The sequence below is a fragment of the Protopterus annectens genome, chromosome 8.part0, assembly GCF_019279795.1.
Source record: "Protopterus annectens isolate FY-2018-M chromosome 8.part0, PAN1.0, whole genome shotgun sequence".
NCBI lineage: Eukaryota > Metazoa > Chordata > Ceratodontiformes > Protopteridae > Protopterus > Protopterus annectens.
This window is the reverse complement of record NC_056741.1, coordinates 1268653441-1268668469: the sequence shown is the minus strand read 5'-3', so window position 1 is coordinate 1268668469 and position 15029 is coordinate 1268653441. Positions and strand designations below refer to the sequence as shown.

At 30.7% G+C, this 15029-nt stretch overlaps 1 protein-coding gene across 2 annotated transcripts in view; it reads left to right on the top strand.

Moving 5' to 3' along the window:
* The window catches only part of ATP1A3 (ATPase Na+/K+ transporting subunit alpha 3), a 769164-nt gene that overhangs the window by 661698 nt on the left and 92437 nt on the right, over positions 1-15029 (top strand). For both annotated transcript variants that reach the window (XM_044080787.1, XM_044080788.1), the window contains exon 19: positions 11568-11713. In XM_044080787.1, the coding sequence (XP_043936722.1) occupies positions 11568-11713 (146 nt within the window). The remainder of the gene's footprint in view (positions 1-11567; positions 11714-15029) is intronic.

Genomic DNA, 15029 nt, shown 5'->3' with positions numbered 1-15029 from the left:
TAGATATATAGATATATATATATATATATATATATATATATATATATATATATATATATATATATACACATACACACACACACAAAATGCATGCTGGAATATGCATAAAATTTAGCACAATCATTGCTATAATACATAAACACCTATATACATGTGAAATATATGTGTATAAGATGCCACATTGAGTCTGAGAAAAGTTTACTAAATGTATTTTAGTATTCATGCTAAGGGATTCTAAGTTGCCTAACCATTGTCATGGTAGCAGCTACAGGTAGATTCAGTAAAGAAATGCTCTTTCCGAGAAGCCTTGAAGCTTTTAATAGTTTCTAGACTTTTGATGTCAGTAGCCAGGTCATTCCAGGTCAAAGTTTTCAGTCTAGACAAGGCTCATTCAGCTACAGCATGGAGGACACACTAGACAGAAATTATTATCCTGTGTCCTCCTGAGTACATAAGGATTGTCTTGTAAAGGCAGTTTCACTCTTTTGGGAGGGGGGCAGTGACCATGTTTTAGAACCTTGTAAATTAGAATACTTAGAAGAAAGGTGGCCCTATGAGGCACTGTAAGCACATTAGAATGTTTTAGCAAATTGCAGTGATGCATCTGAGGGTCGGCTAATAGAACTAAACCAGAGATTTTATTCTCAGAAGTCTGTATTCAGTGAGTATTATGAGCTGAATGCATAATGAGAGAAAAGCCCACACTCAAGCTTGGGTATTAAAGCACTTTTACTAATGGCCCTGCATGCAGTGATAGAAAGGAGGTGACTGATCTTGTAATGTTGTTTTAATTGAGCAAGGATGTTATTAGTTACAAAATCTGTATGTGTCAGGAAAGGGTAGGGTTAAATATTAGGCCTAGGTACCACTCTTCAGTGAGATTAAGTATTATGTTTCCATTAAATCTGTTAATGGAATAGGAGGGATAGTGGCAATTTCTTGGCTAAGGCAAATACCTTGACATTGGTTTTCTTAGGGTTAAGTAGTAGTTTGTTAAAAGTGGATCAGATGCAAAACTGAGTGAAATTGCCATGAAACTTGGTTTGCAGGTTAGAGCGACTAGTACTGGATTGTAAGAGCAGTATAACATGTGCATACATTCTTAATCTAAGATTTCATAATTCTAGGAGGAGATCTTTAACAAAAAAAAAAGAAGAGGACCTAACACAGACCCTTATGGTACACCTGTATTAGGTTTACCAGCAGTAGAGGATGAGACATTACTATGGACTTGGAAGTTTCTGTATATTAGATAGCTGCAAAACCGGCAAATAATGCTATTTCCACAGTTTAGTCTTTTGAGTTTGTTGATAAGAGGGGTATGGTTGTCATGTCAGTGGCCCTTACCAGGAGAGTAAAGGTACTGAAGACACTGTGAAAGCCATGCAGTGCATCACATAACAGGTCATAGTTGTCAATTTAAGTAGCAGTTTACATAACTTTACTGACTACAGTTTGGATAATTTTTCAGAGTACAGGTCTTTTCTCTAATGTCATTATTATGTGCACAGGTGGACAGGCATCCATGAACTGTATCTTAAAGAGAAAAAAAACAAAAGGAATGCCATCCTTTCTTTTACATATATCTACCCTGCTGTATTAACTCATTACAGTCTAGTGACACCACCAGGCATTTCTGTTGTTACATCCTACAGACACTTCTAGGTGTCAAATATTTATTGCTTGCTCATTTTCACATTAATTCCAAACCAGGTTAAAGCTTACACAATACCAACTACAACTGTACTGATATTTGGTCCCTGTTTAAAGTAGATAAAGAGATATTAAATACTATTTGTATACAAGATATTAAATACTATTTGTATATTATTTATTTGTATTGTAATTTTTTAATTTCTCTAAATATCTCATTAGTAAAGTTATTTAGCTAGAACTGCTTAGTCTCATATGAAAGCTTACAAATGTATGAAGAAAATGCTACTGGCAAATATGTGTGTGTTTGAATGGTTGCGGAAATATTGTTAGTTGTTTATGTAACATTACAAAATTCATATTTACTTTGGTTACTGTAGCTTATGAAATCCACTTTAAGACCTATAATTGAATGCATGGCACCATTGTAAAGTTTACTTTTGGCTGAACAGTTTGCCATTAACAGTTTTCTAGTAACTCATATGGTTTTAGAGATATGACCATTTTGAAATGTTAGGCGAGAACTTCATTTTTTAAAAGTCTCAGGTCACGCTCATTGAGATTAAAAATGCAAACTCTGAAGCGTTCCACTGGAGGGAATGAGTTAATTGCAAAACAATGATTTTTTTTTCTAAAACTTTTTAATTATTTTTTTTTAAACAAAAATGTACAAATCCATATAAAGAAAAATATAACAAAACATAACTATTTTCAGAGGTCCATAACAGAAATTCAATACAATAAACAAAACCATTACAGCTTATATAGCAAATCACTTAGTTTTAACCAAGATCTATATTGATGAATAATATTCGATGTCCTCATTTTAATAGCTGACAATTTTTTACAAACATTTTTAGCCAAACATATGAATTCAGTAAAAGATAGAGCAATTTTACACTTCCAATTCTTTGTAACTACTTTTCTTGCTATGGCTAAAATGGACCAAAGTAGAAGCACGTGTACCTACTTTAAGGATAGAATCTGGAACTGGGGCATTAAATAGGATCAGAGTGTTAGTTATAATACGATTATCTGACCACAACACTTGAGAAAAATTTCTAAATTCATAACAAAAGGGAGTTACCATTATACACGCTACAGTTATATGAAACCAATCAGCATCAAGAACTTCATTACATCTCCAGCAATTAATTTTTACAGTTTTATATATTAATGCAATTTTATGCATCAATATTTCCAGCTATAAATATTCCAATAAAGAGAATATGTAGATTTTTCTGCAGATTTTAGAATTAAACTTTCATCATCAGAAAAATCGCTGTCATTAATTTTTGATGAGTAGTTCCAAATGACGAATCTGAATAAATTAAATCAATTCTTATAATTTTATAAATTACTGATACAAAAGATGTAGTATTACTTAAATTACTATTAATTTTAAAGAAAAACTCTAGAATATTTGGAATATGTTTAGTCTGAAAATCCACAGAGATTTTAATTTATCACTAACATATTTTTTTTAACAAAATTGTGTATTTAACCAATTCTTTTTCTGTAAACATTGTCTTACAAGAAGGTAATCTCCAGAATGTATTTTATTACCAATTAGGAACTGATGCCAAAAATTCAAGTCATTATCCTTAGGATCTAGCATTTTAGTCTCTAAACATCCAGTAGTATTAGGTATAGGGAATAATAAAAAAATCAAATCTTTAACTATATAATTAGGATAAATCTTTTAGAAAAGTAATAAGAATGAAATCTATAAAAGGGGAAGAAATGAATTTTTTCTTTTCATTCATACAAAAATTTTTCAAAATCCAATAGGATTTATTAATTTCAAATTTAGGATAAGAGTCCACTACACATCTATTGTTGATAAATAATCTTTCATGAATAGATTTCCATTTAGACTGATATAAAGAATTCAACCATAAAGATATTATACTGACAACTTTTAAAATGCCAGTCAAAAATATTCTTGGTTTATTATGGAACCATAAAAAGTTAACAAGAATAGCGTTTAGTTTCTTAATTTTTTTTAGGGGGAAGAATAATTAAAGACTGCATATAAAATAGAATTTGTGATAAAATTATCAAGTGTGTCAGTCTTCCATTGTGAAAAAATGTATTCCAATTAGTAGTTAATTTGATAATAGCATCTATTAAGGTATTATAATTTACTGATATTGAATCTTTTACAGCAGATTTAAAAATAACCCCAATCTAATTAATTTGTGGGTTATGCCACTTAAAAAATATCAGTTATTTAGGTAGTTATTATTTATTTATTTATTTATTTATTTATTTTATAAGCAAAGTTTCTTTTTTGCAGTGATTAAACGTCAAACCTGAAGCTTTTTCAAAGTATTCTATGGAGTCAATTAAATGTTCCACCAAAGATTCAATATCACCACTCGTTATCAAGATATCTGCAAATTGCTGAATGTAACAACTATAATTACCATCAATTGAAAATCCATGAACTGTATTATTAGATCTGATGTAATTGGCAAAAGGTTCAACAGCTAGTGCAAATAATAGAGGGGACAAAGGACATCCCTGCTTTGTACCTTTTAAAGTTTTAAAGGAGGTAGATAGAAAAGGACTATTTTTAACACAAGAGAACAAATTACTTTAATGATTTGTTATAACATTTATAAATTCTATAAAAAAAGTATTTTCTGTTAGTACTTGGAACAGATAATGCCAACTAACAGAATCAAAAGCTTTATCTAAATCTAAATGTATTATCTTTAGCTCTTTTTTATTTTTGTCAATTAAAGTTTTAAGCCTAATTATATCATCTTGAACTTTTCTGTGTAAAATAAAACCAGTTTGATCATCAATTATTAATCTTGGCATAATGAGATTTAATCTTTTAGCAAGAATAGATGTAAACATTTTGTAATCTACATTAAGCATTGATATAAGATGAGAAGAGGAACAAAGTTTAGAATCTTTCTTTTGTTTCAGGATAAGAGATACAAGAGAATATTTCCATGATGAAGGATCCTTGAAGTATATCTGACTTTTCTGAAGTCTTTTAATAAGATAGATAATATATTATCTGGAATTCATTTATATAACTCTGGAATTATACCATTGAGTCCAGGGCCTTTGTTCCTTTAATATTATTAATTTGATATTTTAAGTCTTTAAAAGAAAATGATTTATCAAATTTAGATTTTTGTTCTTTAGTTAACTTATGTTGTATATTATTTTTCACAAAACTATCAGTCATATTATCATTATCAACAGTTATTTTCTTAAGTTCCTCATAATATTTTCTCAAACATTCCAAAATATCTTTTAAATCAGTTACTTTTTTAACTCTATCTCCTTGTTTAAATGTTGTTTCTTTAATATGATTAGTATTTATTTTTTAATCTAATAGCCAATCAGTGTAAACATTTTGGATTAATTGAGTAAAATTGTAGTTTTAATTTTCCCAAATTTATTGAAATTATATGATGAAGTACCTCAAGATATTTCTGATTTAACGATTTTAATTCAGCAATAGCAGAATTGTCATATGGCTTTAAATTTGATATTAGGTGATCTATATTGGATTGTAAAGTATTTAATTCCTTATCCCATTCCCTTCACTTACAAAAATACCAGTTTTTATTTTTCCATATGAATATGCTTTTAATGAATCCCACAATAACTTCTGTAACTTCACCATTATTATTCATTTCAATGAACTGATTTAATTCATTCAAAAAAAATTCTTTAAAGCCTTTTATTTTTATTATATATACAGGAATTCTCTGACAATAAATCAAATTACTAATTCTCAAAGTTAACATAAAAGTAATAGCATTGTGGTCAGATAAAGGACATGAAGTTATCATTACTTCATCAATTTTAAATGAAAAACGATTAGAAGTGAACACTTTGTCAATACCAATTTGAGTGCCAAATTTTATATCATAAACATCTCACATATTTAATGAATTAACAAAATGTTCTAAATGTTTAGGGACTAAGGATAATCTGAGTTTTCTATCATTAGTGGTATCTTTGCTAGATAAAATACAATTGAAATCTCCCACAATGATCAATTCACCTTTTGCATTTAAAGTTATAATATTTAAATATTTATTCACAACTTGTGCTCAAATCCCAGGTATCCAATATGTATTCACAAAAGTATAGTGATGTTTATTAATTTATACCACTACTAATCGCAACTTGACACTCTTATTTGAGAGAAGGTATTTAACACTTTGGGCATAGCTAATGAATTACTCTAATGAGAGTGCCCCTTATTTTTGATTTAAAATGAGAGCTCACAAGAATTGAATAGTCCTTCAACAACAATCTTTCTACATCCTCGGTTAATAAATGTGTTTCTTGTAGGAAAATTATGTGAGCATTATGTAACATTAAGTATTTATTCAAACTACACCTCTTCAAAGGACTATTAAGTCCATTTATATTTATTGAGAGATGATCATAAACCGACATGTAGAAAAAGCATGAAAATAAACTAATATAAAATGATTTTGTGTGAAGAATGATAAGCAAATACTAACATGATCTGTTATGGGCAGAAGAATAGAGACTATAAGCAAAAATTCAAACTTAAATACATTTAAACCCCTTATCATGGAATAGCAAATCTGATTTGATGATGTAATCATATGAATCATTCACTAACAATCCCATTCCAGTATCCCATAACTAAAAGTTGCTACTTCTTAATATTAACACAAATGTATTAGAAAATAAGTAATTAAAATACATTCAGCATTTCTTGTATAGTATCATTTCTTCTAACTAATTTAACTATAATAAAAGGATCCTATGCTCTATTCCATCTAATTATACAATAAAGAAATTATAAATGTTAGAATATATACCTAGATATGCTAATAAATAAATATATTAAATATATGTATGTATATATATATATATATATATATATATATATATATATATATATATATGTGTATATTAAATAATTAGATTTACAAATAATAAAACTATTAAAGTTTTGTGGCTTCTGTTATCATTACTCCAAACATATTATATTCCTAAATATTGATTACTGATTTAGTTACTCAGTAAATCAAAGTCAAAAATTTAGCACTTATATCTACAACAGTTCATCAGTTACCAAAACTGGCTCCAACTCTAATAAATCATGAAATGCCAAAATCAAAATTTCATAGATGTTCTTACTAGGACTTTAAAACTGAGCTGCCAACTATTAAGATGTTATAGTACTAGGTATAGGACAATAAAATATTTGGACATAAAACAATATTTAATCTCATTATACATAAATATTACAGACTTCCTTATCCTTAGTCTATTATATTAATTTAAAATCACTTCATAAATACAAGATAAATATCATTCAGTGTATTATACCTTCGTAACACTTAGATCTGTTAGTGATTGCTATAGTCTACTACATTCACAGAACTCTACACATAAAAATATTTTGGGTTCTCTAGTAACTAAAACATTTACAAAGAAACAATATAATGAAATGATTTACACTAACAGGTTAAACAATGTGCATCTAAGCACACAACACATATGAAAATCAAATTGGAAATTGAGAATTATGGATATCAAATGATAAAGGAAAAGTGCAAACTTTTAGCACTGAATATATGTTTGTGTTAAGTGCACTTATTTAAGTGTGCTGTACTCTCATATTTTATATGTATATGTGTTGTATCTATGTGTGATGAGTGTTGTATGTGTGCTCATTTGTGTATCTTATGTACCTGTGCATATTAATGAGTAAACAATTGCATGCGTGTGTTATGTGTGTGTACCCATGCATGTTATGCATACATGTGCATGTGTGAATATGTCCCAAAAATTGTACACATCTAGCAAACTGTACAATATGAAGTTAAAAGCTTAAGCAAGAAGCAGCAAAATAATAATAAAATTGCCTTTGTTGAAATAGCAAAATCAGATTTAAATAACAAGTGACAAATTATTCTAATTCACAGATGAAAATTAGGTATATTTCAGTACCTCTATAGTTTGTAACACACATGTTATAGTGTTCAAAATGCATAAAATACGGTTATCACTCTAAAATAATAGTGTTATCAGTGCAGTAAATAAAGGCAGGTTAAATATTATACTCAGTCTAATTTATAACTACTACCTTGTCCCAGACGAGATACTTCTAGAGATATTTAAAAGTCAGATATATGATAGAAATCAGATTGAGTATAATAAACAAATATAAGATATACTTGTTGGAGACTATTATAGATTAATATATACTAAAATATTCATTAAGTGTGTTATGTAGTTTAAAAAGAAAAAAACTGTATTACAAATATGTTAACTAATTGTTATCTAAACCACAGAATACATTGAATTAAGTTTAAGTCAAACTACATTATTTAAAAACTAATTTTAAACTTTGCATTATATAAGGCAGGATAGAGTGGGTGGAGAAGAGTGTCAGGAGTGATTTGTGACAGACTAGTACCAGTAAGAGTGAAAGGGAAGGTCTACAAGAGGGTAGTGAGACCATCTATGTCATATGAGTTGGAGACAGTGACATTGACAAAAAGGCAGGAGATAGAGCTGGATGTGGCAGAGTTAAAAATGTTAAGATTTGCACTGGGTGTGACGAGGGTGGACAGGATTAGGAATAAGTATATTAGAGGGTCAGCCCAGGTTGGAAGGTTTGGAGACAAAGCCAGAGAGGCAAGATTACGTTGGTTTGGACATGTGCTGTGGAGGGATGCAGAGTATAGTGGGAAAAAGCTGCTAAGGATGAAGCTGCCAGGTAACAGGAAAAGAGGAAGGCCTAAGATAAGGTTTATGGATGTGGTGAGAGAGGACATGCAGGTGGATGGTGTGACAGAGCAAGATGCAGAGGACAGGAAGAAATGGAAACAGATGATCCACTGTGGCGGCCCCTAACTGGAACAGCTGAAAGAAGATGATGATTATATAAGGCAATGAATAATTATTCCATTTAAATCATTCTTTAGCATATAATAAATGATATCAACAAGAAGCAAAACATAGTACAATATTGATTTAGAGCAAAGTTTACTACCCGTCCCTTATCCACGTCATGACTTTAATTATAAGCTTCTCTTAATAATGCAGTTCTGCCATATTTTACAGAATATAGTGACATGATGCATTACTTCTATGGCATATATCAAGATACAGTAAATAAAAAGTTGTGTTATAATTATGAAACTTCTCTGTGTATCTCAGAGCTGAAAACTATATGTAATATGCTTATAAAGTTAAAACAGCATCTAAAAAAAAAAGAATTCAGTTGTAAATTGTCACTACTCAATGAATCTCAATTCACCACATTTTCACTATAAAAATACAATACATTGATTATCTTCTTTCTTCCTTGCTTTCCTTGCAACACACAGTAATCACACAGCTGTATGACTTATAAAAATAATACAGTTGCTATTAAATAAACAAATGAACATTGCTCCTTTCCCCCTCATATTTGCCAATAACTTAATGATTTACTGCAAATAAGAAGTTTAATTTAAGCATTTAACTCAGAACATACATAAACTAGTCCATATCTCCTGTTCTTGCCTTCAAGCTGCTCATTTCAATATTCCAATAATTCACTTCCTGAAAGTATGAGTTCAAAGGTAAAAAAACACTTCCTGCGGTTGAAGATGGTTTGAAGAAAGAATCTGAATGGCTGCAGCTCAAAAACAGGCATGAGGTAATAAATAACTCATTTTTAAATACATAACAAGCTCTGAGCAGGAAAATGGAAGAAGCTGTGGTTAAGTCTGAACAATGCATCACAATCACATTTGAGAAACCGAGAATTGAAAAAGAAACCCATTGAGACATGTTCATTAAAAATAACACTGAATCACCAATTAAATGTATATAGGAGTCTCTACAATAGACCACAATCCAAACAAAACACCTTTGAATCTCAGAAAAAAAAAGAAAAAAAGAGACACATCAGAACCCAACAATTATAAAGCAAGATTAAAGAAACAGCAATGAAAACATCCCATTCAACACAAATCACCAAAGAGTGCATCCACTACAGAAATGCCAGAGCCCACCATCACCAACCATATCAAGAAACAACATATTCACAGTTAAAGGAATACTGCTAAAAAATTAAAATAATGAAAAGAAATGCAGTAATAAATAAAAATAAAGCAGATATTTACTTTAAAACATCCCACCTCACCATCAATACCCCATGCTCCAAACCAGCAAATAAATAAAATAATATTTAAATAACAATGAATAACATAACAATACACACACACACACACACACTATATATATATATATATATATATATATATATATTTATATGTATATGTATATTTGTATATATTTATATGTATATGTATATATAGTCACACAAATACACATATACACTTACCCACAAGCAATAAGTAACAAAATAAATCTAAATACCAGGAAAGTAAGTAATAAGAAAAAAAATACTTATTGTTTTCACCTTGTATATGAAGATGAACCTTTAAAGTTGACAAAATTAAATACTTGAGGGTAAGCTATTTAGAAAGAGAAGTTACTTACTTGCTGCCTGTAAAGGAGTAACAAAAGATGATCCTGGTAGTAACATTAGAAGGTTGTCACTGGGAGCCCTGCACAGAGGGATTAGCGTAGGTTATGTCACTATGTGCTGTGGATAGTAAAAGGGCTGGTCACATATTACTGGTTTCCCATCAAGTAGAAGGAAGGTGTGTTAAACAGTATCCATGGTTGCAGGAAATATAACTTACTACAAGCTGCAGTGAACTGAACACTAGAACAAATCATTATGTGAGAAATGGAGAATGGCACTAAAACTAATTGCAGCAGTCCCTTTGTATTAGATACTTGTCCCATATAGCCTGTTTCTACTTCATGTACAAGTAGAGGTAAGTAGTTTGTATATATGAAGCATCTGCCATGCCCATAGTTGTCAGCATAACAGCTGATGAGGTATGTGCAAACATGCGGAAAATCAACAGTGACAGAAACAAACTCTCATGTCTGTAGAGGTAGAAGAACTCTGCCTCCTACACTGCTCATATGCTGAGTGTTGCACTCTCTATATTTTTGCTGCATTATAACCTTACAAAGGTTATGCAAACTGTCCCTAAACAATAATGCCACAGTGCTACCCCAAGCATATTGAAAGTAAGTAGTTTTTAAGGTTTGGAAAGAGGTAGTTATTCATGTTGTGAGTATGTTTGTTTATGGTTTAACGTTTAGTCTTTTGAAATTTGGCATTGAACGCTTTCGGTGAAATGAGATTTAGTCAAATGAGTTTTCAGTATTTTGAAATTAGCTGATTTGGTCTTGGTGAAATTAAAATCAGTCAAATGGGTTTTAGGTAATGTGAAGTACACCCATTCCAACTCATATGGATTATTTCGTCTGACCAAAAGTTGGCCATTCAGCCCTGTAGGTGTTAACCAAACATCATGGCCAGTAAACTGTGTATCACATCACTGGATATTTACCTGGTGCTTATATTATTACTTAAGATATTTTGTGCACTGTTGGCTGTTTCTAGCATGGCAAATGATCTGTCCATTGTAGGTATGTAGGTTCAACACTGTACAGGTAAGTTATAAGGTGCAAAGGCAGCTGTGCCTTTGTTTTGTTTGCTATTTTCTGGCTACTTTAATTTTGAAATCCTTTAATTTTACTGACAGTTTTGTATTTTTTAGGGTTCTTATTTCATATCTCATTCTTTAGTAGGCTTCAAAATGATACACCTTGCTGTAAAATAGTGCTGAAAATCCCCATGTAATTCTCTTTAAGCTGTAAGCTGTTATTGATCATTTTGGTACATGGCTACTGTGCATTGTAATATCAAACTTACCTCTCTTCACTTAATGATATTCAAATGTGCATTCCTAGCTGAGTCAGCCTACTGTGATATTGCAGCTGATTTACATCCTTACTGTTTGGTCTCTCCTTAGGGATGATCCAGGCATTAGGAGGCTTCTTTAGTTACTTTGTGATCCTGGCAGAGAATGGTTTTCTCCCATCAGGTCTCTTGGGCATCAGGTTAAAGTGGGATGACCGGACATGCAATGACCTAGAAGACAGCTATGGACAACAGTGGGTCAGTAATACAAAAAGATTTACCTCTTGTAAAAATGTCAAATCATATATGTAAAAAAGAAACAGTTTTTGTTAAAAAAAAAAAAAAAAAAAAGAAACTGACATTTCAGGTATGTAAAAATGCATCACACGCAGATGAAAAACTCTTTCCAGATAAACATGTTTAACATTTGGTCAAGATGACAAGTTGTAATGTGGACATCTTAGCATCTGCCTCTTGGTACATTTTGCTTGAAAACTAAGGCACAGTGTTTTTTTTCCCCCCGTAGGCAGATGAGTGTGTTCACAGCATAAAATGTTTGCATTTAGTGCTTTTAGGAACTGGAAGAGTCTCTTTTCTGCCTATAAAACAACATCCTGAAGTAACTTTTCTACTTTTAAAATGGTCATTGTATTTTTTTCTCATTTCTGTCCTGTGATTAGTAATACCTGTTTCCTGATGCTTTTATAAGGAGAGAGCAAGAATTGTGTCCTAGCCAGTCAGACATTAGTTTTTTCACTAGTTTTATAATCATGACTATTAACGGTGGACCAAATGCTTTACCACACTAAAAAGAAGAACTTAGAAGACATGTATAGGTTTGTAATGATTCAACTCCCTTGTCATGTGAATTTAAGTAGTTAGGGGTATGAGCCACATTAGAGAACTGAGTTTAAGAAGATGCTCACTTTTTTAATAGATAAACAAGTTAGGTAGTTTTCTACCTCCTTGAAATCCCAGGGTTCTGTGCCAATCCACTTTAGAAGGACATAATGTACCTGGCTCAACCTTGGAATGTATAATACAATATAATATAATACAATATAATGTAATATGCATTCATCAGTTTAGTTTACTCATTTGTTGACTGGGTATGTAATATTCACAGATACCCATATTTCCACAGGTTAGCCTGTGAAACTCCTTTCGACTATTACTTATTCCTTCAGCCAGTGTATTTTGGAAGTCCATACATAACGTGTGTGTCTGTGCCTGTGTATGTGTGTGTGTGTGTGTGTGTAATGTGTGTGTGTGTGTGTGTGTGTGTGTGTGTGTGTGTGTGTGTGTGTGTGTGTGTGTGTGTGTGTGTGTGTGTGTGTGTGTGTGTGTGTGTGTGTGTGTGTGTGAGACAGAAAGAGAGATGAGAGAAGGGAAAACAAAAATTACATATTTAAAAAATACATGAGGTGAAGACTCGAAATCAACTGCTAGTACACAAATAAGGTTAGCGCTTTCATTCACTTTAATAACATGAACTTCTTCAGAACTCTTAGCACAACTAAAAACATTCTCCATTTAAATACATTTAAAATAAATGAATAAATAATTGATAATCAAGCAATTACAATTACAAAACTTTAAACCAAGGCAACATCTGAAAACTACAATCTAATAATGATATATGCACAAATTGTTGAAACTGATAAACCACGACAAGGCTCCTCAGTAGTTCACTCGAGTAGAATTTATTCACAATGCACCAAAAAAACACGAACAAAAGTAAAAGTAACAGTAGTAAGTACTTAGCGCTTTCACCCTGTAAAACCTTTAGGGCATCTTCAGAGTACTGAATAAACATCCATTCAACCATAGTTAAATACATTTTTCTTAAATTACACAACGCCTGTCATTGGTTAATTGATTGATTCTTTAAATATTTAAAATTCATTTGTACTATGTTATTAGTAAATGTAGTACAATAGATTAAAATGCAATGTATTAAATACTATACCTATTGTAAATATAATAAATAAATAAATATATATAAATATATATAAATATTGTAAATATTATAAATATTCTAAAAATTAAATTAATACATCAACATATAAAAACCTATGTAAGCTAAAAATATTATAAAACATTACTGGATGTTTTAGTTGAGTAATAATATTAAATAAAAACAAGTCAAAATACTATAAACCCATTATTTTATAATATTCTTCACCTTAAAAAAACACAAAATTAAAATTAAAATAACCATTTATGAACTGTATTGTGCTGTAAAGGCATTAGTATATCAAATACAGTGTGATCTTTGTTTTAAAATACTTGAAATAGAAATATGTCCATTAATACCCGGTAACAAACTGGCATTAAGTCTTAACTGCCACAGACATTCTTTTGCTTCTAGCAAATTGTTATAATCGCCTCCTTTCTCCCAATAATTGGGAATTCTATCAATTACAAATAATATAAATCTCTTAAAATTCTCACATTTACTGCTGTGTACATATAGGGCATTCACCATCTTTTTATTTTTGATATCTCTATTGTGTTCGAGAATACGCTCCCTCAATTTCCTGGTGGTTTTCCCTACATAGTATGCTGGACAAGAAACACATGTAGCCAAGTAAACCACCATTTTGGTATTACAATTACAGTGTCCTGGGCATTTTAAGTATCTCCCATATCCTTGCACCATAGTGTATGGTCCATCATTCACAAATTTACAACATTTACAAAAACCACACTTACTCATTTTTGACATGGTGTATGTACACCTACTGTTGTTATTTTCCATAATTTCTTTTAAATTAGTGCCCCGACTGTACGTAACCTTTGGAAAATGCCCTATTAATTCATTATATTCTGTTCTGTTAGAAAAAACACTAAACCAAGTATCATTTAATATTTTGACTATAGTGTCAGAGTTGTCATTAAATGGTAAAATAAAAACATCTTTTTTATTTTTGTTGTTTTTGTTGATATTTGTCTTCTCTATAGTCATAGTGTTTAGACCATCCTTTATAATTGGTTTATATAAAGTGTTTCTTTTCATCATAACTTCATCATTTACTTGATTTACTAATTTTAGTGGATAGCCCCTATCTAAAAACATATCACATATTACTTTTAGTTCATAAATAAAATTGATATCTTCACTGATAATACGTGATAGTCTGACCATCTGACCCTTTACTAGATTCTTTTTTTGAAAATATGGATGGCAGCTATCATAATGAAGGTAGGAATTTGAATATGTTTTTCTCCGAAAAATATTAGATTCAACCATATGCTTATTAAAATACATAGTGATATCTAAATATTCACACTTCTCTTCATGTATTTTGGTTGTAAAATTCAAAAAATGTTGAAGACGAACCTAGGTAGCATACAAATTCATTTAGCTCATCTTTGTCACCCTTCCAAAAAATTAAAATATCATCAAGGTATCTGACATAAAATGATATTTTTGTCCAGAACCTAGATGAAAAAATACTTTCAATCTCCCACTGGGCTAGCACTAAATTTGCGTAAATGGGAGCACATCTGGCCCTCATTGCTACCCCTGTACGCTGACTATAGTATTCACCTTCCATATACATAAAATTAT